Source organism: Trametes versicolor (genome assembly GCF_000271585.1).
Source record: "Trametes versicolor FP-101664 SS1 unplaced genomic scaffold TRAVEscaffold_1, whole genome shotgun sequence".
Taxonomy (NCBI): Eukaryota; Fungi; Basidiomycota; class Agaricomycetes; order Polyporales; family Polyporaceae; genus Trametes; species Trametes versicolor.
Window position 1 is genome coordinate 1,944,475 of NW_007360321.1, and position 23,167 is coordinate 1,967,641.

Sequence of the window (23,167 nt, forward strand, 5' to 3'; positions counted from 1 at the left end):
CAACCAGGTGCGCTCGTTGCCCCTGAGGGTGTTCATGCTGCCATCTTCGTCGATCGCGCCGCGTTGAGCAAACGCAAGGCCAGGTGTGCTCGGGGATACGGCGCCTGGCTCTGAGAGATTGCTTGGGCCTGGCGCAATCACCGTACCTGCGATGGGGCTGCGAGGTGGGGTGCGCGGCCCGTTGGCCACCCGCATGGGATGCTCAGCGGCGGAGGGAGGCATCTGCATGTGGGACTCGCCGTATGAACGGGATACCTGAGTGCCAGTCCGGAAGGCCTCGTCGCGATCGCTGTACGGGTGGGCGGGACCAGACGTGCTGTAGCCGTGGGTAGGACCGGATGGGTGCCGCTGGGATGTGGACCCGTAGGACGTCTCCGAGTGCTGAGGCGAGTGCATATACCGCGGCTGACTATACGGCGACGAACCGCCATCCCCAAGCGCAGAGTGTGGGCGTGGGAACGGGTCATGAGAGGGCGACGACAAGCCAAGGTACGTGTTCACTCCCGACGGACTGCCAGTGTAAGACGTCGCTTGCTGCCGCGTGTAACCTGGAGAAGGAATGGCGCGAAGGATATCCGGCGACAGCCCTTGCTCCGTGTGAGCGGACGAGGCCTCTCCCGAGGAGGAGGCACTGGGGAACGATGGTCCCCCGGACATGCTGCCCCCTGTTGAAGGACGTGTCACCAGCGGGAGAGGAGGCTGCGGCGCCCGTGTGCTGCGCCCCGGTTGCAGACTGGAGGGGTGTCTGTAAGCCTCCTTGAGGTTGTTCATGCTCTTCGCGGCGCCCTTGACGAGACCATGGGGAGGAGGCCTCGGTTCTGGTTTGCTGCTCGCACCCACTCCATGTTTCCAATTCACAGCCCAGGCAGCGGGAACCTTCTTGGCCGTTTTGCGCGACGATTCGCTCGTGCCGTTGCTGGAGCCTCCGTGCGGACGTGGAAGGAGCGCACTTGGAATGGATGGAGGGCTCAAGGGGAAGCGACGGGTGTCTGGGTTGGCGGTGGCCTTGTCATTTTTGTAGCTGCTGGACGGTATATCGGAGGGCACCATCGTCCATGGATCATGACGATGGCTTCTTTCGAGGGGGTCATACTCAGGATTCCTCTGATGGCGCGGGCTCGCATTCCTCGCATCTCCACGCTGTCCAGCCCGTTTCCGCTCGCGATCCGACAAAGCATCCCGTTCCTTGTGCGCTCGCCACTGTCGATTCGAGTAGCTAGATGGCTGGCCGTCGTTGGTGTGGCTTCTCTCCCGCTCCACAGGTGGCTCGGCCAGAGCGCTTGAATAGGGTTCTGTCGAGGATGGGTGTGACCCTTCGGCGAACCTCGAGCTCTTCGGAGAAGTGCCCGGGTGGATGCCAGTGGCAGCGTAGTAAGGGTCCGAGCGGTACGGATATGCTTCCGGGCTGCGGACGCTACGCTCCGGAGACAGCATACCGGCAGGAGACCGGGATCGGTGGCGCCCCGCAGGAGAAGGTGGGCGATGACCTGGGATCGGCAACGTCCGCGAGATGGGTGGGCGGACGTGTTCGCGCACGTCGCGTGGCGGGTCGATGTCGCCATGGTCGAGATCATCGGACACCGACGCTTCGTATCCAACTTCGGCGGGATGAGCCTCGCTTGCGGAGGACTGGCTGTTCTGCCGGATGCGTCCCGCGCGATTGGGACGGAGGGGCGCATAGAGGTCTTGCTGCGGGAGGACTGGGGGCGGGATCGTGTTCACCGTGGAAGTGGCAACGGGGTCATAGACCGGCTCATGTACTGTCGCAGATGAATGCGAGACGAGCAACTTGAGACTGCCTCGATGATCGCCAAACTCTTTGTAGAGGCTGAACAGCTCTTCGTCGAGGAGGGCTTCGCTGATAGCGAACTGCCCAATTTCGGTCCGATAGATCGAGTACTTGGCCTGATCTTCGTCCGAAATTTGCAGCTGGGGGATGGCGTATTAAGTCCACGCGTAGGTGGTGCGTCGATCTCCTTACGCACCTTGGTGAAAATTCGCTCCCGAATGAACGCGGGAGTCATGGCGCCTGTGATATCCACAACTTGCATGTTTTCAGCGTCGGTGGTCACCAGCACGATGACCTTGTCCATCGGGCTTGAGCGAAACATCGTGCCGGAGGGAGTGTACGAGTCCGGTGTTGAGACGGTAGGCGACTGCAGGGCCGGTGAGAGGAAGAGACGGCGGAACAAGCGGATGGACGTACTGTGGCTGGATGAGACCCGCTCAAGGACCCTCGTCGAATCGGGAAAGACCCGCCAGGAAGGTGCGACCGTAGGCGTTCGAAGGGCCTTGGTCTTGAGGCAGGCGGCGTGTTGTCGCTGCGGTCGGACGAAGGGGGCTTGACCGTTTCCTGTGTGACGGTACCATCATCTGTGAGGTGGCTACCCGGGCCAGTTAGTCCCGGAGTGCTGGGCGGAGGGGTAGACTCGACGGCGGGTGAACTGCTGCTTGATGGAGAGGAGAGCGTGCCATTGGAGGGGTTCGACGGAGGGTAAGAACGGATGTCGGTGGTTAAGGGTGGAGGGTGCGGAACGACGGTGTCGCGGTGATACGGACTGTAGTACGACTCCGACGAAGGAAAATGCCCGGAGGGGCTGGGGAGCGGCCGGGGTGCGTAGCCATAGGGTTTGAACGGCTCTGCTGGGGGCGGAATGCCCTCCTCGCTGCTCGACTCCGGGGAGGCATTGCTGACGACGAGCACGCGCTTTGGGCGTCGGTACCGGTGGTTCACGGATTTCGTATCGTCGGACATGGTGGGCTGTGGGCAGCCGGGGAGAGAGAGCGGAAGAAAGAGACGGGTGCGGGCAAGCGTGAGTGATCAGCCGTCGCGATGATTCGGGGGAGGAGGAAGGAGCGGCGGCGTGGGTGGAGGCGCGTTGACCTCGGGCAGCCAAAGAGAACGTGCTCCGGCAGGGAGCTGGCCGCGGGGGCGGGGTGTGTGTGTGCGGAGGTGCGACGGGGCGCGGAGGGCGAGGAGGAGGGCGCGGGGGTCGTCGTGCAGCACGACAAGAAGACGCGAGTGAGCCGGACGAGTGGCCAAGGCACAGCGCGGGTGGGCGAACGCTACCGCCGGCTGACTAAGCATCGGCAGGCCGCCTCTCGAGATGGCTTCGCAGTTCACATCTGCGGGGGCTCGCCGGGGCGGCCTCTCGCCTCTTTCTCTACCTCCGTCTTCATGGCGCCCACCCTGCCCTTCTAGCATTTCCCTCCCGTGCACATGAACTCCTCATGCCCACCCTCCCCAGCATGTGTCTGCCTCCCGCCCGGCTCTCGCACCGCACCCTCTGTATTATCCACCATCTGCCCCCCTCGCTCCTGCCTCACCCCCGCGCCCGAAATGAACTGCGCACGCCGCTCTCCCAGCCCCTCACGCGCTCCCCGCGTCGCGTGCGGCCAGCCCGGACTCGTTCATACTTCTCCGGTTCCTCGCAGTGCTGCGCAGCGGCTTTTTGCGTTCTTCATACCCTCCTCGGCGTTCCTAGTTCCAGGGCAGCCGTTTCATTACTTACTGTGCAATGTCAGTACGCTCCTCTGTCAATTTCCCCTCGCGATCATCTGATTGTTGTCTTCTTACATACCGCGCAATATCACTCAATGCACCGGATCGATGTCCCCCCGTTCGCACGAGCTGCTGCACACGTCTGCGCGGTCGTCTTATGCCGAATCGCAAATGTCTCCATATTACATGTCCGTAATAATACATGGTATCTCACAGCGCGCCAACAACACGGTCGAAACAGCACGGCGAACGTTGCCTATCTGTTGGCGCCGAACGTTCCATCACTGAGGTCAAGCTATGTGGCGCAACTCGATGAGACATCACGGAAACGTTCAAAACGCCAAGTACGCACCTTCGGCAAATCAGCACGCTCCTCCAACATGGCCTCGCCCCAGCACAGTAGGCGTAATAACCCCACTAGCTTCGCCTCCTTGCCCTGGCTGAGGCTTTCCAGAATCGCTGCGTTCACCTCCGCCGCGGTCTTCAAGCGCTGCGCAGGAGATAGCAGCTCGCTCACTGACGTGGGCATCAAGGGAGACGACTCGAAGGCTAGCAACGCCATCGTGCGCTCGAGTTCGGACAGAAACTCCGGACTTTCTTCACCCCGGGGAGCAAGCTCCTCCTGAGCAAATTCCAGTGCTTCCGCGACCTTGCCTTGCCGGATGTACTCAATGAGCTTCTGCTGCTGAAGCCGGAAGTACAGAGACGGATTTGTGTCGAGGATCTAGGAACAAACGGCGCAATTAGCTCTGATGCTGTTCAACTGAGACGACATGTAGACGAGAATCATATTGAAGACTGAAGTTTGGTGTTTAGTCTCACCATCGACCCGAAGGGGCTCAGCGTGGTGCATGAAAAGTTTTAATCCTTTCGAGCGGGCGCGTGCAGCGCATCGCGATAGCAAAGAAAGCAACTCACCTCAGGGTTCAGATCATTCACGCGCGTGATGGCGTCCCCGACATCGCCGCGCTGCAGCGCCTCCCGGATGTTCATCCTATTCTCGATGGATTCGAAGTCCACCGGAGCCTCCATCCCAGCCTCCTTGCTGAACTCCTCGGCGGCGGTCTTGTATCCCTCAATGACGAGATAGTCCATGACGAGCCTGTTCAGATCCCTAGAAAGTCGTGCGCAGTCAGCATGAATGTTCCGTCGCGAGAACGAAACGAAGTGGCGCGTCGAAGGTCAGATAATACATGCAATTTATTTTACTCATCAAGGAGTTCAGAGAGATTCCCATTTAAATTGTTCATCCCATGACGACGGCCGCGCACCTAGAAGGAAGACTCACTCTTTCGAGACCTGGACATCATGAAGCCGCCTCTCCCATTCTTCTTGATAGATCTTCGCCTTCGGCTGGGTTGGCTAGGTTTCGTGGCATGGTTAGCGGAGAGCTCTAGGACCGAGAATGACGGGTACAGACCATGAGGAGCACGGGCAGAACGAGAAAGAAGATTTATAGCAAGGAACGCGGTCGCTTCAGGGCAAGCTCGAAGGCGTCATTTAAGAGGAGAAGCGCCCAAAACTTGTGGGCGCTATGAAAACGTGCCACGCTCTCCGTGCGATCACATTGGATCGTCCTGGCGGATCTGACCCCGATCATGCATATGTATGTGTAGCGCGCAGGCAATATACATGCACGTCCCTCAAGGTGGTTTGACATAGAGCTACAGCATATAAGTCGAAAGCGACAGGACAGAGCCTCTGTGGGCGAAAGATCACGCTTTTGAAACAACCCCGCCGGACCGAATGAGGTCCAAAAAGTCATCCTGACCGAATTTTGCTGCGACAAGTTAGATCAGGTTCATGTACGCAAATGATTATGCTCTCACTTTCAGCGACGATGGCGTCCTTGGGCTTGCCCTTCTTTTTCTTGTCATGGAATGACGGTGCGGGGAGCGTTGGTTTTCCCGTTCCTCTGTGCGACTTGAGTTCTTCCGCTGCGGTTGCTGATGCAGCCTGTGTCTGTTGGATGGCGTTGAAAAGCTTGACAACTGTGCGGAATGTCAGTAACGTCGTATCAGTGCAGCAGGGGATGATATTACCTCCCCGTTGAGCCACCTTCCTCAGTGCCCGCTCGCCCTCTCCGCCCCAGCCGCCTATAACGTCGGTGATGTGCCCCTTGTCTTCCTTCTCCTTCCTCTCAACCTGAAGCACCTGTTTCCCTTTTGCCTCGAGCTTTTCCTCCTTGCGTTTCCTCGCTACGGACGGCTTGAGGGAAAGTGGTGCCTCGGGTGCATCGGTTGTCAGCAGCGACTGCAGCGTCGCACCGAAGTTGACTGCATCCGTCGCGCGCCGTTTCCGTTTCAATGTCTTCTTCGACTTTACTAGCTTGGACCCAGCAATCTCGTCGTCGGTGTCGGGTTCACCGGAGCTAGAGCCGGCGTCCGTGGAAAATCCAGCCTCCTGCTCAGATCCGGAGCCAGAGCCGGCAAGCATCTCATCGTCGTTTTCTTGCTCAGGAATAGCATCCTTCGAAGGTCTTGTGCGTTTTGCGGGGGGCATATTGGAAGCAGAGCAGATGAGTCCGAGGAAGAGGTCGTGGCGTTGAGCAAAGACTCGAGCAGGACGCTTCGCGATGCGCGAGCACGTGGCTGGAGCGTAATACTTGCATACATAAGCGCCCATAGCCGTTGCGCGGATAGGCGTCGCGGGTTCGCGTACCACCGTGTCCGTGCTTGCAAACCATCCGCATCGTCCATTCCACCGTGTCCGCCATCTTTCGCTCTCTCGACGCCGTGCTCTACATCTGTCTCGGACGCATCCTCGTCTCGTGACGCCATCCGCTGTTCGGGAACTCACCGACGGTCTGCGGGCCCAATATAAGCTTTCGGGAGTCTGTGCGGGGATCGCTAGCAACCGCTCACTTACACATTCACAACGACACCCTCAGCCCGGATGGCATCCTCCTCTATTGGAACCGTCGACCTGACCGTCGAGCCCGACCTGCAGCCCCTGTACCCCACACCCGCCCAGATCTCGGATCTGTTATCACCCAGTGTTAGCCTTGCGCCTTCCCAGAAGGCAGAGCTGGTCACCCACTCGCTAATACGCGCCTGCGTATTCGCGGACATCAACCTGCTCTCCTTCCTGCTCTCTGACCCGCAGGCGCAGACGTATGTCGACCTCTCGAAGCATGACGAAGACAGCCTCGGCCTGATCAGCACCTCTATCCTCGGCTTTGGTTCTGAGTCGGAGCGGGACATCGAGCGGGAGGAGTGCGTGAGGTTGCTCGTCTCTGAAGGCTGCGATGTCAACACGTCGGACTATGGTACGTGCAACCCGTACTGTCGCCAGTTGGTCGATCTCACAGTGGCTGCGCACATATAGCCGGATGGACACCGCTGCACTACGCCGCATTGCTTTCCCCGCCGACTCTGGTTTCCTTTCTTGTCACGCACGGGTCCTCCCCGTTAGCGCTCACAAGGCGGGGACTGACCCCTCTGGATATTGTCACCGCGCATTCCACTGTGCCAGGCCGGGAGGATGTTGCGTTCTTGCTCGAGGAAGCAATGCGAGAGGCGGGGTGGAAAGGCGGCCGAATGGAAGACCAACGACGATCACTCGAGAAGCGAATGCGCCGCTTAGGGAAGCGGCGTTACGTCCAGGAATCGGTCGAGAAGTTGCTTGGAATATCCCCGAAATGGTGGGGGGACGAGGACACGTTCTTCTCCCTCGAGTCCGACGAGGAGGGGGATGATGATGCCCTTTCGGACGCTGTGCTTGTGAGTCGTTCCGGCAATGCGTCGCGTCGTATTCTCAGAGCGAGCTGCAGACACCGCCGCCAGATTTCTCGTCGATGCTGGTTTTCTCGCCAATGTCCCTGCCAGACATCTTCCAGTCACTAATCACAGACTTCCCGCCATCGCTACGGAATGCTGAACCTGCCAACGCGTTATATATGCTAGCGCGGTTTGCCTGCTTGAGCTGCGATCACAATTGGATAGAAGACCTGATAATCGGGGCTACAGACACCATTGAGGACGTCTTCTTCGTAAGTTAAACATTGTTAGTGTGCGTTACGGTTCTTGAGCTTCTCCACAGAACCATGCGGAGGATCCAACTTACCTGATCTTCTGGCTATACAACACGACGATCTGGCTTCACCTTATGCGTTGCGACAACGCCATTAGCCGGACATGCGATGCGTTGGGTTCGCTTGCGCTCATCGAAGAGATTCTCAATTCTGTGTTTGGTACGTGTTCCCAGTACCGAGCTAAGCGACCATGTGCTAAAGTGTCGATTAGTGTTCATCATCCGGTTCGCCGAGCGGAGGATCGACTCACTGCTGGACGCGGCGTTACTGGATTACTCCCCGCTTTCAAGCGAATTTGAATCCATCCAGTTCGAGTCGGAGTGGTCTTTCCTGCGTTCGTTCGGTGCGGGAAAGAAAAAGGCTAACGGAGCGGCCTCAAGCGCCAACACCGTGCGCGGAGCTCCACCTTTGTCTCCTACACAGGCGAGCAGACCGCCGTCTCCACCACCGTCGGGTACATCACCACCCAATGCTGGTACCTTCGCCTCTTTCCGACAAACTCTGTCCCGCGCACGCGCGCCATCTTCAGCTACTCCACTGCAGTCCCTATTCAGCGATCCTCTACACCCTCCTCCCACGAGCCCCAAAGACATGATATCGTTCATGACCGCGTTACACACCCTCCTCATACTATCCGGTATCAACCCCGCGCTCGTGACGCAATTTTGGTCACAAGTCATGTACTGGACAGCGTGTACGCTTCGCCCTCTTATTCTTCGTGGATTAGTGCTGAGCCCGTTCTAGGCGAGATCTTCAATAGGGTCCTGACGCGCAAGAAGTATATTTGCCGGTAGGTCACACGAGCCGTCGCAAGTCGCCGTACTCATCTCGCGCAGATCCCGAGCGGTGCAGATCAGTATGAATCTGGGGGTAATCGAAGAGTGGATTAGCAGCATGGAGCTGCCTCGAGGCGTGGGATCACACTTCGCCCCCGTACACGACCTGCTGAATTGGCTCCAGGTACAACCTGCCACGATGCCTTTAATGACGCGTACTGATCCCGGTGACAGTGCTCGTCGTCTATCACGGAATTCGCGAACCTCATAGCCACGATCCAGACCATGAAGCACCTCAATCCATTGCAGGTTAGTCGTAAAGTATGTTTTCGGGGGGCTTGTGTTGATCCTGGCCTAGATGCGTCGAGCTGTTCGAGACTACAAGTACGAGGTCAACGAGGGTCGGATGACCGAAGAATGCAATCAATATCTCGCACAACTACAGAAGGATTGGGAGCGCCATCGCGTCAAGATGGGTGTGGAGCAGCTGCGGAAGGAGGTAAGAGTGGTCGTCCTGATTCGTGGAGAGCACAGACCGAGGTTCGCGACCACAGCTCGGCGAGCGGGAACGGGAACGCGACGAGAGCGTCAGCGTCAGCGCGTCGCCGTCTCTTCACGAGGTCCCGATCGCCTCCGACCAATCGTCCTCAATCTCTCAGGAGGGCAGCGCCGCCCAGCGCTCCATCGACGCGCTCTTCGACCGCACACAGGAGAAGCTGCTCTGGGAACCAGCGAAGGCACCTGACCCGCTCGGCGAATTGTTGGATTCGCGCTTCATGCTTCCCCTACTGCTCCCGTCGGACCCACGCATGCTTGGGGCCCTGCCCACAAAGCCGCCGAGTCTGGACGACGAGAAGCGCGCGGGCGTGCGTCTGAGCATGGACGGCTCGAGCCGCAGCGAGAGCCGTGCGAGCTTTGGGAACCGGGGCGCGATGGGCTGGCGGTTCAGCAAGCAGCTCCGCGACATCGGGCCGACCACGCTGCAGTACGTGGACGGAAGCAGGGCTGCGGCACGCTGGACGAGGCCGGTCGAGCTCGAGCCTGAGGAAGACGAAGGGGACAAGCCTCCACCGGCGTATGCATCGGACGATCCCGATGAGGAAACGGGCGAGCTCAAGATCGACACGGAGACTGTACACCTTACGGCACTGACCCGGGCACCGTCCGGGCGAAGTAGAGGAAGGGCGAGCGTGGCTAACGGCACGCCTATAGACCAGAAGGGCGACCCGTTGATATCGTAATGGAAGGACTTGTTTATGGATCTGCACTCGCATTGCTGTCGGACTCATACATACCACTGCTGTTTATTCACATCTGTGTCGTACCCGACCTGTCGGGGCTAACGTCTTCTCCCCTCATAGATCGACCAGGTGCATCACAATCGAGACGTGTAACGGCCACAGCTGTCGCGTGTTTTGTGGGCGCCAGAGGGTCCCGCAGCTTGGTTCCCTGCCGTCATTCCTCGAGTTGTTTACTCGGACCCTGTCGTAAACCGCTCATATCCGAGAGCATCTTCCACAGCATTTTCTCTCTGTGGGTATGGAGGCAGCTAAAGATCTAGCCCCAATGGTCCCTCACTGGCCGTCAGCAGACCGCGAGAGGAATAGCGTCCCGAATGGGCATCGTTATCACGAGTTTGAATCTATGGATTCCCACTGCGCAGCGATATCGCAGGACGTCTCTACGCCTTACTCTGCTTTCAACATAACATCTAGGTACTCTAGGCAGTGTGGCCATGTCGCGTATCTTCCCAAACACCGTTGCCTCTGTCGCAAAGCCGCCGGTTTTGGTGGTCTTCATCGCAGAGTCGGAAACTTCCTGGTGCCAACAGGTATGCAATATTTGTCCAATCGCGTGCGCCGCGTGCTGAAATAGTGCTTGCGGTAGCTCAGTGAAGAGGGCTACACCGTGATCCAGATACCCTACCCGAACTTGAATGCCGACGATCTCCCTCGGAGCCTCTCTCAGGCGACCGAAGAGCTCCAGAAAACCAGCGATTGGGCCCTTGTGACTTACGGATTCGCCTCCGGAGACATATCCTCCGTGATCGCACCCTTGGGCACGCAGAACCTGAGAGCCTGTATCCATTACTCCCCGGTAGGAGAGACCGGTCGATCACTCATCCACGAGGCCGCGCACGGAACGGTGGTGCCGTACGTTCCCATTGAAATCTACGCGATCGACCGCTTGCTGAGTGCGTGGCGCGCAGAACCCTCGTCCACCTGTCCTCGAAGCAGGAGGCCCTGCACGCGTCGCTTCTCGAAGTCGCGGGCGAAGAGGCAGCGGGCATTCCGACGTCGCGGTACCCACCGATCATGGCGCACGCGTACCCCTTCGTGCCCGTGTCGCCCCCGTTCCCCTTCGAGGCTGGGGCACCCATCGATCATGCGAGCGGGCGGGTCGGGACGATAGACCCCCATCTGCGCTCGGCGAACAATCTTGCGTATACTAGAACGCTGGAGCTTCTGCGCAGGGAACTCGGCCCTCATTTCCCGTTGGAAGAGCTTTGGGAGAAGCACACCTACTATGTGAGTTTCATTGCGGGTGTATCTTTGGCGATCACATTAATGAAACCCCGGGATGCTAGGAATTCGTGGAGCGGGACGCACCGAGTAATTGATTTCGTCTCAGCTCTTGCGTGCTGCTGGCTGAACATAATCGATTGCATATTCATAGAAACGATGCAGACCATGGTGCGTCATACCCTCCGGCTTACAGTAGGTTCTTACGCGTATTCTCGGGGTTCATAGGTGTCCACCCCTTACGTCAACCACGTCCCCACCATGACGGGGGGCGTGGGCTACCAGGACTTAGCGCGATTCTATAAGGTCAGCCCGAGACGTATCTAACCCGCCGTAGTGCCACTGATAATCATTTTCATCATTAGTACCACTTCACGAAAGAGAATGTGCGCAGTGAGGTCTACGCTATTCGCTCAAGAAAGACTTACATGAGCACAGGTCACGCCTCCCGATACGGAGTTGATCACCGTCTCTCGAACTGGTGTGTTCCGCTTCTTATGCGGGGTGCAGTTCGTTTACAATTCAATCCAAAGTGGGCGCCGATAGGATCATAGATGAAATGATCTTCAAGTGCACTCACTCCACCGTACGTGAACAGTAGATCTACAACGGCGTAATCAGTCCTGACGCTAGTGTAGGAAATCGACTACTTCCTACCGGGGATCAAACCCACAGGGAAGTCCTTGGAGATTGCATTGGTTGGGGTTGTCGCATTCAGAGGCGACAAGCTCACGTTTGAGTAAGCCTTCTACTTATCAACTGTGCCTCCTCAACGCTGATCTGTAACCTTCTAGACACATGTAAGCCTGGGTGTCTCCAGTTCAAACTCGTTATTACTCACACTTCGTTCGAACAGCTATTGGGATCAAGCGTCCGTCCTGGTCCAAGTATGTTATTCCATCAAAAATAGAGTTTCTGATACTCAGTTGGGCTTTTCGCAGCTTGGCATTCTGGATGCCAAAGGTCTACCTGTGGCCGGAGTTGAGGTCGCCCGAAAGGTCGTGGATCCATTTGGCCTTCCTAGCAACACACTCCTTGCGAAGTGGAAGGAAAGCGAGGGTTTGTCCATCGACTGAACGCTTTCTAGACGTTGGTCTTTTCAGATACAAATTCCGGGGTATACAAGCGTTTCCAGAGTCAAAGACCTGTGCAGATATACTTAAGCGACGCAGTTGCACAGCTCGCGTCCATGGCTCTTCCACACTGTCCGCAGCAGACCGCTAGAACGCCGGAATTCAAGCGACGTTCGGTCTCGCCGTCTATCGGACTGAGAAGGCGAGTTGTGAGCGTGCGCAGCTGAATCTGCACTGGCTGCGCGTGCAAGGCCGCCGCCTGTATTGAGCGACGCCTGCTGTCGTTGTGGTCAAAGAGTCGAAATATCTGTGCATGCGACCTCCGCGGGGATCAACGGCCAGCGCCTAAAGAGGGGCGGTACGAGAGCGAGTGAAATGCCAAGCTGAGCGCGGGGACATGTGTCAGAGGACAACTGCGAAGCGATGCGCACGACCAACTGCGCGCTGGGATATATCTACCACCTTCTCACCCTCACATCCCGCATACCCTTCTCCTTGTCTACCACCCACCCTCCTCCACCACACACCTAACGACCGCCATGTCTGCCGCGCCTAACAACCCGTACGCGCGCGAGCCGGAGCCCGAGCATGGACATGACCATGATCACGAACACGACGCGTCCGACTCTAAGCCACTACTCGACAGTGCGCATACACCAGCCCAGGGCTCGGACACCCACTTGAACACTCCCAATGACCCGGACTACCGCTACAGCTATACGGACGAGAACTACAACTACTACCCCAGCGGGCCCACACAGTCCCAAGCCAAGCTCGATGATCCCTTTGCGCCTCCTAGTAAGGCCGAGGACTATGCCCGCCAAACGCAGTACGAGAACCTCGGTATGTCGTGACACCCTTCGGTTCCCTACCGTGCTTACAAGCAGCCGCAGATTATGCGGAGCCGTTTCCTGGTCCCACCGCGAAGTCAACACCAGTCATGATGAAGCAGCCCAACATGTTCCAGCGGTACTTTGGTCTCTATCCCCTGGAGCAGCGTATACAGGACAAGAAACGCGGCGTAGGCGTGCAGAAGCATCCCATCGTGTGTACGTCATTCCGTAGTGCTGCTCATACGGTATGCGTGTCTGATGTCAGCGCAGGCTACGTGCTGAGTGCAGCAATGCTCGGCGTGCTCATATTTGAGCTTGTGACAAATTCGAAGGCGCAGGGCTCACCGTTCTCGTTCAAGGCAAGTATAATTCACTGGCGAGGCACAGTCCATGCTAACCTCGCAGCAGCCAGTAGTAAACCCTATGCTAGGACCCTCCTCGTCTGCGCTCATCCAAATGGGCGCGCGATTCCCTCCTTGCATGAAGAACGTGACAGACGTCCCCATCACTACGCTTCTTCCTTGTAAGCTAATATTACGGTGTACACCTATTCACGCTCCTCACGCTGTCGCCGGCAGGTTTGAACGACACTGCGAATCCTGCGACAGAGCTCTGCTCGCTTGAGAACATCTGCGGGTTTGGCGGGTTCCACGATGAGACTCCCGATCAGTGGTTTAGGTAGGTCATATTCGTCCGTGGTGGGATCGCTTGGCTCATACCTGCGCCGTTAGGTTCATCACGCCCATATTCCTCCACGCCGGCCTCATCCATTATTTGCTCAACATGCTCGCTCAGCTCACGGCGTCCGCGCAGGTCAGTATGCGCTCAGCGGCGGCGGTTTCAGTTCACTCAACGAATGTTTGCAGATTGAACGAGAAATGGGTTCCCTTCCCTTCCTAATACTGTACTCAGCGGCAGGTATCTTCGGGTACGTCCATGGCTTGACCGGCGGAAGATAATGCTCACTATGGTGTGTAGAAACGTCCTGGGTGGTAACTTTGCATTGCTTGGTTCACCATCGGTCGGTGCTAGCGGAGCGATTTTCGGCACTATCGCGGTAGGTTATGCTAATGTGGTCCGAAGCTTCGGTACTGAACCGCCTTGTAGGTTGCATGGATAGATTTGTTCGCACACTGGAGGTACACATTCCGACCTGGTCGGAAGGTAAGTTCTCACATTCACATGCGAGGTTTGGGCTGACGGTGTTGTGGCAGCTTGCATTCATGATCGTCGAGCTGGTCATCGGTGTTGCTATTGGATTCATTCCTTGTAAGTGGCATGCCCCGGCAGCAATATTGGTTTCTTGTGCTGACCAGCCTCCATACAGACGTTGACAACTTCGGTATATGCTCTCGTTGACTGTCTTTTGTGCACTTAGCTGACACTTCGTCACAGCTCATCTCGGCGGTCTTGCCATGGGTCTCTTAGTAGCGATGGCGCTCTATCCTATCATCAGCCCGTCGAACCGTCACCGAATCATCGTCATTGTGCTGAGGCTCATCGCCGTTCCGTTGGCCATCGTGATGATGGTAGTGCTAATTCGCAACTTCTACAAGTCGGATCCCTCTGCGGGTATGTCGCGCCATGAAATCGTTGTCTGTCCTGTTCTAACAAGCGTGGTGTAGCATGCTCTTGGTGTCGCTACCTCTCTTGTATACCCACGAGCTCTAACAACCACTGCAAAGGGTGAGTCCGTATCACTCGAGTTTGTGGTGTCCGCGCTCAACAGTCCCACCTCTACGCTGTTGTAACACTCAGAACCGGTACGTATTTTGAACTACTCGATATATGCCGATCACTGAACATATTTCTTCTAGGTCTCACCACATCGTCAGGCTCATCCAGCATCTGAACGAGATCCTGCGTACCCCTTCCGGCTGTCGTGTTGTGTATACTGCTGCTCTCTGTCTACGATATTGCTGCCTGGCGCTACTTTGGACGCCATAGTATAAGTGTAGCGAAACTACGGACGCATTAGTACCTCCTTACGACGCTCCTTGCCACTCACGGACATCACCTAGTACCTTTCGCATAGCCCCAGGACTTTGCATTCAATATGCTGCGAATAAAACTCAATTAGATGAGCGTGTCCTATTCCTTCCCATATGCTCGCACTCGCCTGGTCAGAATATTTATAGGCCCGAGTGTCGACCCTGTGCGTGCTATACATATCTGCGCCTTAGCGCCGGCAGGTGGATATTCGAAGCAGCCGCTTCTGAGCAGAGAGCCTGAGAGCACACATGCAACCTCCGTCCTTCCCTCCCACTCTTCCACCCTGGCCCCCACGCACGCTCTCTGCTTTCTCTCTCTTGCTGCTCGTAGACGCTTCACGCCCACCTTAGCTGCCTAATCATACGTCTAAATCTGGCTCCGCAGCACTCCGTAGCATACGGCACAGAGACGTGAAGCCTGTGCCTTCCCTCCAAGTGTCATCAAGTTCGGGTTCGCTTGGATATACTTCGCCGCGCCAGCAGGCCCCGCCTACCATTTGTTTGTGCGCGACGCTCCCTATAGGACCCGCGCAAGTCCTGCGGACGACACGACGTCATGCCTTCCAGGCGCTTCCAGTTCTCGGTCAACCCGCTGTGGCCACACTACCTCTCATGGGCATGCGTCGGGATAGCGACCTTGGTCGGGCTCGTGAGATATGGACTCCTGGGTACGTCTCTGCGCACATAATCCCTGGATGTGGCCTCATACGCGTCGCCGTAGACCGAACCGACCCTATGCATTGTAATGCCTTGCTTACCGAAGGTCGGTGGCTGGACACGAAGTTCAAGAATTGGCAGCCAGATGGTGCGTAGTCAGCTAGAACGCATTGTGTGCTCTATTGACGCGGTCGTGTTAGGCTGTATGCTGTACCAGTATAAGCCCGCCGATGTGGCGTCGTGCATGGCTTCAAAACGCGTGGTCTTTGTCGGCGACTCCGTGACCAGACAGCTGTTCTTCCAGTTCGCGCATGTACTTGACCCAAGCCTCCCTACCGCGCCGCCGGACGACGAGCAAAAGCACGCGGACTACCGGTACATCTCGTCGAAGTCCGATGTCCAGCTACAATTCTTCTGGGACCCGTACCTCAACTCAACCCACACCCACGCTCTCCTCCATCCTAGTGCGCGAGATGCTCTGCCCTCGAACACACCGGCTCTACTCGTCTTTGGTTCCGGCCTCTGGTATCTCCGCTACGCCGACTCGGGCGGTCTACCGGCCTGGGAAGCCAAGATGGAGTCTACTCTCGCCGCTCTAACGCAGGTGCCTTACCCTCTTGCGGACGTGGTCGCAGTACTTCCAGTCGAAGACGTCGTGCCTTCGAAGCTTAGCCGGGAACGTGCGGCTTCGATGCAGGCTTCCGACATCGACGCCATGAACTCGGACCTCTTGCACAGAATCAGCCCTCCTGCGTCACGCGACCCCTTCGCGTTCCTCCCCGGTCCCTCGCGAGGCCGCCCTGGCCTGCCGATTGCATTGCCGCTAGTGTTCAACACGATGTTGCATCCGTCGCAGACGGAAGATGGTCTGCATTTCTCTGACCTCGTGGTCAGCATGCAAGCACAGATGTTGTTGAACCTGCGGTGCAACGACATCCTTCCGAAGACGTTCCCGCTCGACAAGACGTGCTGCCGTCGGTACCCGTGGCCATCCGTGCTCCATCTTCTAGTGCTAGCAGGAGCCTTCCTGTGGGCGCCTGCTAATTGGCTCATTGCCCGTCGTTTCAGTAGGTTCAAGCCTTTGTATAAAGTTTACCTCGCTAATACACGTTCAGGCCCGCAGTCTTCTGGAATGCCGCTAATCCGGGACGATGAAGTCTCCGGTCTGGCACTGAGCTTCGCAGCGGCGCTCATATATGTAGCGGATCGTACAGGCTTCTGGCTGAAGGAGCAGAAGCAGTTTGACCCGTGGACGTTCGGCTTCTTGGCACTTCTGAGTCTCGCTGCGGGGTTGCTTTCTGTTAAGCGTGCCGACAACGACCTTGGTTTCCTGAATAGGGAGCAGACAGATGAGTGGAAAGGGTGGATGCAAAGTAAGTCTTGACTAGAGGGATTGCGAGAAGGTCGCTGATTTATTTGCCTCCTAGTTGCCATTCTCATCTACCACTACACCGGCGCGTCGAAGATATCCGGAATCTACAACCCCATCCGTGTGCTTGTTGCGGCCTACTTGTTCATGACTGGCTACGGCCACACTACGTTTTATGTCAAGAAGGCAGACTTCGGTCTTTTGCGCGTTGCTCAGGTATTTCCTATGCACATTTCACGAAGTTCTCATCATTGACGGATGTTTATAGGTTTTGGTCCGCTTGAACCTGCTGACGCTGCTCCTGGCGTACACCATGAACACCGACTACATCTCCTACTACTTCGCACCGCTGGTCTCGCAATGGTACCTGATCATCTACGGGACTATGTTCTTGGGCTCGAAGTACAATGACCGCACTATCTTCCTGATCACGAAAATTCTGCTTTCTATGGGGGTCGTGACATGGTTCATGAGCGAGCCCTGGCTGCTGGAGGCCGTTTTCCAGTTCCTCGCGCGTTTCTGCAACATCCAGTGGTCGGCACGCGAGTGGGCCTTCCGCGTCAACCTCGACCTCTGGATCGTATATTTTGGAATGTTCGCGGCCATCGCCGTCATGAAGGTTCGCGAACACCGTATCACCGACCATCCCCGGTGGCCCCTCGTCGTCAGGTCCGCCGCCGTCTTGTCCGCGGTCGTCCTGCTCTGGTTCTTCTCGTTCGAGCTGGCTCAGGCCGACAAGTTCGCGTACAACCTCTGGCACCCGTACGTCTCCTTCCTACCGGTCGGCGCGTTCGTCGTACTGCGTAACGCGAACGCGATCCTCCGCTCCGGCTCATCACGCGTATTCGCGTTCATCGGCACCTGCTCCCTCGAGACATTCATTATCCAGTACCACCTATGGCTCGCCGGCGACACCAAGGGCATCCTCATCATCCTCCCGGGACGGCATATGCGACCGCTCAACCTGCTGCTCACGACCATTATCTTCATCTACATTTCCCACCTTGTCGCGAAGGCCACCGGGGAGATCACGAACTGGATATGCGGGAAGGCGAAGGCGTCTTCGCTGCCGACAACGCAGCCCGCCAATCCGCCAAGACCACCGCCTCCACCACCAGAGTCGGAGGAGGGGCAGGAGGTCATCTTCATGGTTCCTCAGGACGGTGACGAGGAGCCCAGGAAAGACAACGACGGGAACCCCATCCCCCGCGAGCCTGATACACCCGCGCGGCCACCGCGTCGATGGTTGGATCGGCTGGCCGAGGGCTCACCAACACCGGCGCAGCCTTCGCCCGGCTTCCGCGTGTGGTATGGCGAGTCTGAGTGGACACCGGGGCTTCGTACGAAGCTTCTGATAGGATTGGGAGGGATGTGGTTGCTGAACATTATGTGGCCATAGATAATAATGGACATACCGCTAGATATACACATTCGTTGTAGTCGTGCTCGATAGATAGGATTGCGGAACATAATAATTGCTTCAAGACCGTCGTACAGCATACATGAATAATCTACTGGACACAACACTGTGCCTACGCCTGAAACAGTCGGAAGGTAGCATGGAGAAAAGCACTGTGAATGAGAAGGCGGTCAGTTCAATGAACTAACAATCGAAGATACACAAAGGTGAAATGTCAGAATTAGCATGGTTTAATCGTCAATCCCCATCCTTTAGACGGGGTCAGGACTTGACTCTATGTTATTCATCCCTCAAGATAAGTAGAAAACATACTCACAGATTCAGAGATGTACGGACATGGACAAGGAGAGCGCCATAGGACATCTAAGAAAGGAAGAGTTAGTAACAGAACGACAGCTGTGACGATGATAGCTCAGAAATTTGGGTATAATGTATCACATTCATTAGCCCGAAGGCTTCGAAGTAGCGATTCATTTTTTCGCGTCACCGCAAAGCGGGAGAAAGAGCAGACTCACCAGCTGAAACAAGCGGAAGATCCATGCGCGGAGCGAAAGAGAGCAAAGAGAGGCATGGACGGTCAAGGCAGCAAAAAGTTCTTCGCTATAAGGAACCGCCCACGTGAGCACCTTAGGGCAGGCCAGGGCGAGTCGCGTAGGCTAGGCGTTTCTTAGCGCGGCTCCCTTGCTTCGCTTCATCTGGTGTGCGCATTCTTCTCCATCTTTCCGAACGACCACCACGACCATGGCAAATGTTGTAACACACCCCCACCTCCAAGTCGGCTTCAACGCCCGCCCCGTGGGCCACTCCCCCACCCCCATAGGCTTCGGGTTCGGCCTGTCAGCGACGCCTGTGGTCCAAGGCTGGCCGTCGGCTTCGCACGCACAAGCCTTCCAATGGGCCACCCACCAGCAAACCCCCCAACCGCAGCTTCGAGTGGCGAAGAGGCGTCATGAACCAGAGGAGGGCGACCGGGACGATGCTATGGAGAGGAGTCCAACCCCGGAGAGAGTTAGGCGCTCGATACCCAAGCGTGCCCGTACCACCCCCACACTGGTAACAGTTGGGAAGGAGCCGCAGGGAAGCAAGGAGAGCAAGCCGGCTGCGGATGATAACGATGTTGATGTTGGATTTCTTCTCGGTATGTTGCCATCTATCTTCTTCTCGTGCTGTGGCTAAATCGATATATCCAGCGTCTCTACCGCCACAATCGCTTCTGCCCCTCCTCAGCTCCCTCTTGGCCGCCCAACCCTCTCTCAAGCCGACAATTCTTTCTCTGATCCCTCGCCCTACCCTGGACGCCGCTCTCGAGAGTCTCTCGATCTCGGCCCAGAAGCTGAAAGACGCGTATCCCTACTCAAACTCTGCGTTCGCTCAACCGGGTGCTGCATGGGGCGGTACGGGAGGGTTCGGCGGCCGCGCGGGGACCGCTTCTTTCAACACCGGATTCGGCTTTGGCAGCAGAACTGGCGCAGGTCCTTCTTTCGGCGCCACCACGAACGCTCCCGGAGGCATGCGCGACGAATACATCCTTTCTCGCATCCAGCCTCATATTCAAGACTTCGTCTCTGCATGTCTCTCGTATCTTCCGTACTTCTCCAACGCCACACCGGACGTGACCTCCTCACCGCGACCACATGCTGCGCAATCACACGCCACGGCTCTGCGACAACAGCACAAGGACAAACTCCATCCCACCGAGACCTACATGTTCCTCGCGGCCCTTACATCCCACATCCTGTCGCAGCCTGCTCTCACGCAGACCACGCTTGTACCCATGCTCGCTCCACGCTTGGCGGTGGAATGGAAGGCTTGGGTAGATCATGTCGACGCATCGGTCAACATGCAAGGCGGCATGTACGGGAGGGATACTGTCCAGATCTGGGAACGCGGGCTGGACGAGTTTGCACAAGCGAAGGGCAACGAGATGGAGGTGATGAAGGAGGTACGCGATCGCTGGGTTTCGAAAGTCGGCTGGCTCGTTGGACGGCAACCTATGGAGGGGATGTGATCGGCTCGGGACGTTTGGCAGCGCAACTCGTCTTTATGGTTATGTGAACATTCTCTGCACTCCCACATATTCCCCGGCTCCAGGTTATCATGATGCAGCCGTGTATACGCTCTCATCTGGTCATTCATAATGTTCGATGATCCCTTACTATACATCATCTACGCAGTCACTCTTTGCACCTTGCTGTCCTCTTCCCCTGCACCCCTGCAATTGTACGCCCACATCATCACTGGTTATGCTAGCACGGAACGTCACGACACGAATATACTATTGCCACAGTTTCCGGACGACTGCGTCGTCCCTCTGCCCTGGACCGTTCGTTCTCGGGGCCGTGGCGGCATGTTCCGACGGGCGTGGCTGCGGTGTTTGCAGCTGTTGATCCCAGGATCGCAATCGAGGCACGTGGCGAATTTTGTAGCACAAGCATGGGCGCCTACGCGGTCGCAGCGTCACGCAACGACTCGACTCGAGCTTGAGCCTGCTCCGCCCACGACCGACTGCCCCGACCGACCAGACCGCACCGGGCTGGAATGCTCATGCATGCCCCATCATGCGTCCCTGACTGCAACCTTGCCCTCCCTCACACTCGCATCTCTATTTCAAGTCGCTGCTGGCAGGGCGTGGGCCAGGACACGGCCGACGCGCGCGTACCATCGGACCAGTGTCCGGTCGCAAGGCATCGCACCGAGCAATTTGCGCACCGTCCAGCGCGGTCATGACGGTGCTGGCGGAGTGGGAGGACCGTCGTCGTCGACTTCCAGGTGCGTCAGGCTCCTGTGCTTTACACGTCCAACTAACGCGCCCAATCCGCGCACGCGTTCAGTACGTCCTACGCCGTGTCTTCCCTATCACACGACAAGAAATTGTGTGCGGCCCCCTCACTCCCCCCTTTCTCGACTTCTCCCTTTGTGTCGCAGGCTGCGGACGTAGCATGTGGTGCCGAAGTCGATCCGGTGCAAGCGAGCGCACGTCCGGCGTTCTTTCGTGCTCGGAAGAGGAACCTGGTCACCCCAATCAACGTCGAACGACTGTCTACGCAAGCCTTTGAGTCACCCCACCCTGGTTCTGCCGGTCAGTCTACGTATGAAAGTGATCCGCCATGGGAGGAAGTCCGGGACTCCGTCCCCGAGTTCCTACTCCCGCGAGTATCTCCTCCTCCGCTTTCTATCCCCAAACAACTAACAGCGGTACCGGATCCCACCACGCCGGAAGACCTGCTGGCAAACCTGACCCTCGCCGTCACCTCGAAGGCTCTACCGCCCCTCGGGCCGCTGCTTTCTTACCACGCGGCTTATGGGAACCTTCACTCCACCGCGTCATTCAACCTGCTCATCAAGCTCGCGCTCCGGCACGCGAGCTTCGGAACAGCGAGGAGCCTACTCGGCCACATGCTTCGGGAGGACGTCGCGGGAGACGTGGAGACGAGGGCGCTCCGAGTGCGGTGCATGGTCCGAATCGGCTCCTGGGAGCAGGCGTGGCGCGAGGAAATGGAGCGGATGAAGGAGGATGGCCTCGAGATGCCTTACCCTGTCTGGCTCGAATTCTTCGGCAGCGTCAAGTGGGGGGCCATCTCGCTCCTTCCGGGGGAACAGAGACGTGCGGAAGGCAAGCGCAGGGAGTCCGTACCGGCACCGGCGCCCGCGGTCGCCGCCGGACGACTCGATGCCCTTATGGAGCATCCTCCGTTGGTGACTCAAGGCGACTTTGAACGCATGCCGCCGCACGCCGTCTTCGTGCTCGTGCGCACGCTCGCAGAACAGGGCCGGCGTCCTCTGGCGCTCTCAATGACAACTCAGTACTTCCAATCCTTGCCGGAGGACATCGACGAGGCCTGGCAGCGGTCCTGCCTATCTATCATCCACCTGCACCTGAAGCCCGGGCCGAAGCCTGGCTTGACGGAGCATTATGCCGCCCGCAAGACGCTCTACGGCTTCCTCCGCATGCACCGCGCCTTCCGGCCGACCTCGACCACGCTCTACTTCCTGCTGCGGACCCTTCGCCAGACGACGCAATGTGGCCGGCGCGCGGAAGAACTCGTACAGTCGTTTACGGAGCGCTGGGGCCCAGACATCGTCGACGATGCCGTGAGGCGTCGCCTCGCTGCGTTCTGGCTGAAACAGGGCGACCCCCGACGCGCAAACGCCGTCGTGGAAGTCCAGAACGCGGTTAATGAGCAGCGGGAAGGGCTGAGGGTGGAGAAGGAGGCGGTGCTGGGCGACTCGTCGACGAAGGACCGCGCGCGGCGACTGCGCTGGCTGAACATGCACCGGTCACCAACGCGGAACAGGGAAGGCTGGCGCTGGCGGGTGGTCCGGCGGCGGCTCTGGAGGGCACAGGAACGCCGTGCGCGAGGCTGACTGCGCGGACGGCGTATACGGTACGCTGCGGGTGGACTGTGGTAGAGCGGCTTGTGAACGTAATATTTACAGGCTTTATACAAGTAGACCCTTAATTGCCTCCCCCGAAGTGCTGGAGCCTGGAGCGGTGTGTCCTGGGGCCGCTCCCTGCCCCGGCCTGCCGTTCGCGGCTTGAAAACAAGGGACATGTTGAGTGCGGAGCACGAACGCGACGTCCGGTATAGCCGATGGGTCTGCCCTGGAAACGGGGACTGGGAAGGACACTCATCCTATGCTGTGGAGAGCTGTGCTTTCTTCGGATGGAGCAGCTGGTGCGTGTGCGCTAACGTCATTATTTGGCTTCGTGAGATGATCCTCTCCACCTCGGCTTATCGCGCAGGTTCCACGTCGCACCGGGCTGGTGTAGCTCTGACAGATCTGCTCTAATGCGAACCCTGGGGTGTCCTTAGAGCGGTCGCGGACAGGTCGCCAAGTCGGAAGTTAGTTCGAATGCGGGTGTACCAACGTTAACGGTCCTGGATCATTCCGACCGGGATACCACGCACGCGTCCCCCTGCGTCTCGGTCGGGGTCATTTAGGCTCGCACGGACGATGACATGGAGGGAAGTTTTAGAGACCGACAACGC

The 23,167-nt window shown here is 57.7% G+C and overlaps 8 protein-coding genes across 8 annotated transcripts; 6 read left to right on the top strand and 2 right to left on the bottom strand.

Moving 5' to 3' along the window:
* Positions 1 to 3,661: 3,661 nt before the first annotated feature.
* On the bottom strand, positions 3,662 to 4,934 carry TRAVEDRAFT_139028 (lish motif-containing protein). Its single transcript, XM_008034653.1, has 5 exons — positions 4,923 to 4,934; positions 4,791 to 4,864; positions 4,421 to 4,616; positions 3,855 to 4,226; positions 3,662 to 3,797 (listed from the first exon to the last, which is right to left on the bottom strand). The coding sequence occupies exons 1-5, from the start codon at positions 4,923 to 4,925 to the stop codon at positions 3,759 to 3,761; spliced, it is 684 nt and encodes a 227-aa protein (XP_008032844.1). The 5' UTR covers positions 4,926 to 4,934; the 3' UTR covers positions 3,662 to 3,758.
* Positions 4,935 to 5,217: 283 nt separating this feature from the next.
* On the bottom strand, positions 5,218 to 5,938 carry TRAVEDRAFT_108933 (uncharacterized protein; the record flags this gene model as incomplete). The annotated part of the gene is made up of 3 exons (XM_008034654.1): positions 5,218 to 5,282; positions 5,332 to 5,493; positions 5,545 to 5,938. 3 exons carry the CDS (start codon positions 5,936 to 5,938, stop codon positions 5,218 to 5,220), a joined length of 621 nt encoding a protein of 206 aa, XP_008032845.1.
* Positions 5,939 to 6,397: 459 nt separating this feature from the next.
* TRAVEDRAFT_68170 (uncharacterized protein) lies at positions 6,398 to 9,660 on the top strand (the record flags this gene model as incomplete). Its single annotated transcript, XM_008034655.1, has 10 exons — positions 6,398 to 6,770; positions 6,830 to 7,224; positions 7,275 to 7,493; positions 7,544 to 7,694; positions 7,747 to 8,229; positions 8,280 to 8,325; positions 8,372 to 8,495; positions 8,546 to 8,620; positions 8,670 to 8,810; positions 8,866 to 9,660. 10 exons carry the CDS (start codon positions 6,398 to 6,400, stop codon positions 9,550 to 9,552), a joined length of 2,694 nt encoding a protein of 897 aa, XP_008032846.1. The 3' UTR covers positions 9,553 to 9,660.
* Positions 9,661 to 10,626: 966 nt separating this feature from the next.
* TRAVEDRAFT_33132 (uncharacterized protein) lies at positions 10,627 to 11,909 on the top strand (the record flags this gene model as incomplete). Its single annotated transcript, XM_008033771.1, has 10 exons — positions 10,627 to 10,839; positions 10,899 to 10,923; positions 10,988 to 11,004; positions 11,062 to 11,139; positions 11,199 to 11,219; positions 11,272 to 11,314; positions 11,367 to 11,419; positions 11,472 to 11,572; positions 11,690 to 11,720; positions 11,775 to 11,909. 10 exons carry the CDS (start codon positions 10,627 to 10,629, stop codon positions 11,907 to 11,909), a joined length of 717 nt encoding a protein of 238 aa, XP_008031962.1.
* A 955-nt stretch (positions 11,910 to 12,864) lies between these two features.
* TRAVEDRAFT_108568 (rhomboid-domain-containing protein) lies at positions 12,865 to 14,429 on the top strand (the record flags this gene model as incomplete). The annotated part of the gene is made up of 11 exons (XM_008034656.1): positions 12,865 to 12,955; positions 13,010 to 13,102; positions 13,170 to 13,262; positions 13,318 to 13,417; positions 13,471 to 13,552; positions 13,606 to 13,667; positions 13,718 to 13,796; positions 13,847 to 13,903; positions 13,954 to 14,008; positions 14,135 to 14,311; positions 14,365 to 14,429. 11 exons carry the CDS (start codon positions 12,865 to 12,867, stop codon positions 14,427 to 14,429), a joined length of 954 nt encoding a protein of 317 aa, XP_008032847.1.
* A 595-nt stretch (positions 14,430 to 15,024) lies between these two features.
* On the top strand, positions 15,025 to 18,243 carry TRAVEDRAFT_158505 (Cas1p-domain-containing protein). The gene is made up of 6 exons (XM_008034657.1): positions 15,025 to 15,398; positions 15,452 to 15,535; positions 15,588 to 16,454; positions 16,503 to 16,760; positions 16,815 to 16,972; positions 17,025 to 18,243. Exons 1-6 carry the CDS (start codon positions 15,287 to 15,289, stop codon positions 18,153 to 18,155), a joined length of 2,610 nt encoding a protein of 869 aa, XP_008032848.1. The 5' UTR covers positions 15,025 to 15,286; the 3' UTR covers positions 18,156 to 18,243.
* Positions 18,244 to 18,917: 674 nt separating this feature from the next.
* On the top strand, positions 18,918 to 20,455 carry TRAVEDRAFT_139047 (uncharacterized protein; the record flags this gene model as incomplete). Its single annotated transcript, XM_008034658.1, has 2 exons — positions 18,918 to 19,314; positions 19,367 to 20,455. 2 exons carry the CDS (start codon positions 18,918 to 18,920, stop codon positions 20,182 to 20,184), a joined length of 1,215 nt encoding a protein of 404 aa, XP_008032849.1. The 3' UTR covers positions 20,185 to 20,455.
* A 242-nt stretch (positions 20,456 to 20,697) lies between these two features.
* TRAVEDRAFT_55293 (uncharacterized protein) lies at positions 20,698 to 22,641 on the top strand. The gene is made up of 2 exons (XM_008034178.1): positions 20,698 to 20,945; positions 21,008 to 22,641. Exons 1-2 carry the CDS (start codon positions 20,725 to 20,727, stop codon positions 22,539 to 22,541), a joined length of 1,755 nt encoding a protein of 584 aa, XP_008032369.1. The 5' UTR covers positions 20,698 to 20,724; the 3' UTR covers positions 22,542 to 22,641.
* Positions 22,642 to 23,167: the final 526 nt, after the last annotated feature.

Excerpts from the sequence above, each read along its gene's own strand:
- TRAVEDRAFT_158505 (XM_008034657.1), top strand. The coding sequence starts at position 15,287 with ATGCCTTCCAGGCGCTTCCAGTTCTCGGTCAACCCGCTGTGGCCACAC. Across the intron at positions 16,761-16,814 it reads GTGGAAAGGGTGGATGCAAA|TTGCCATTCTCATCTACCAC; the intron begins GTAAGTCTTGAC and ends TTTGCCTCCTAG. Across the intron at positions 16,973-17,024 it reads GTCTTTTGCGCGTTGCTCAG|GTTTTGGTCCGCTTGAACCT; the intron begins GTATTTCCTATG and ends GGATGTTTATAG.
- TRAVEDRAFT_55293 (XM_008034178.1), top strand. The coding sequence starts at position 20,725 with ATGCCCCATCATGCGTCCCTGACTGCAACCTTGCCCTCCCTCACACTC. Across the intron at positions 20,946-21,007 it reads CCGTCGTCGTCGACTTCCAG|TACGTCCTACGCCGTGTCTT; the intron begins GTGCGTCAGGCT and ends GCACGCGTTCAG.
- TRAVEDRAFT_139028 (XM_008034653.1), bottom strand. Across the intron at positions 4,617-4,790 it reads GATGTCCAGGTCTCGAAAGA|GGATCTGAACAGGCTCGTCA; the intron begins GTGAGTCTTCCT and ends ACGACTTTCTAG. Across the intron at positions 4,227-4,420 it reads TGAATGATCTGAACCCTGAG|ATCCTCGACACAAATCCGTC; the intron begins GTGAGTTGCTTT and ends GTTTGTTCCTAG.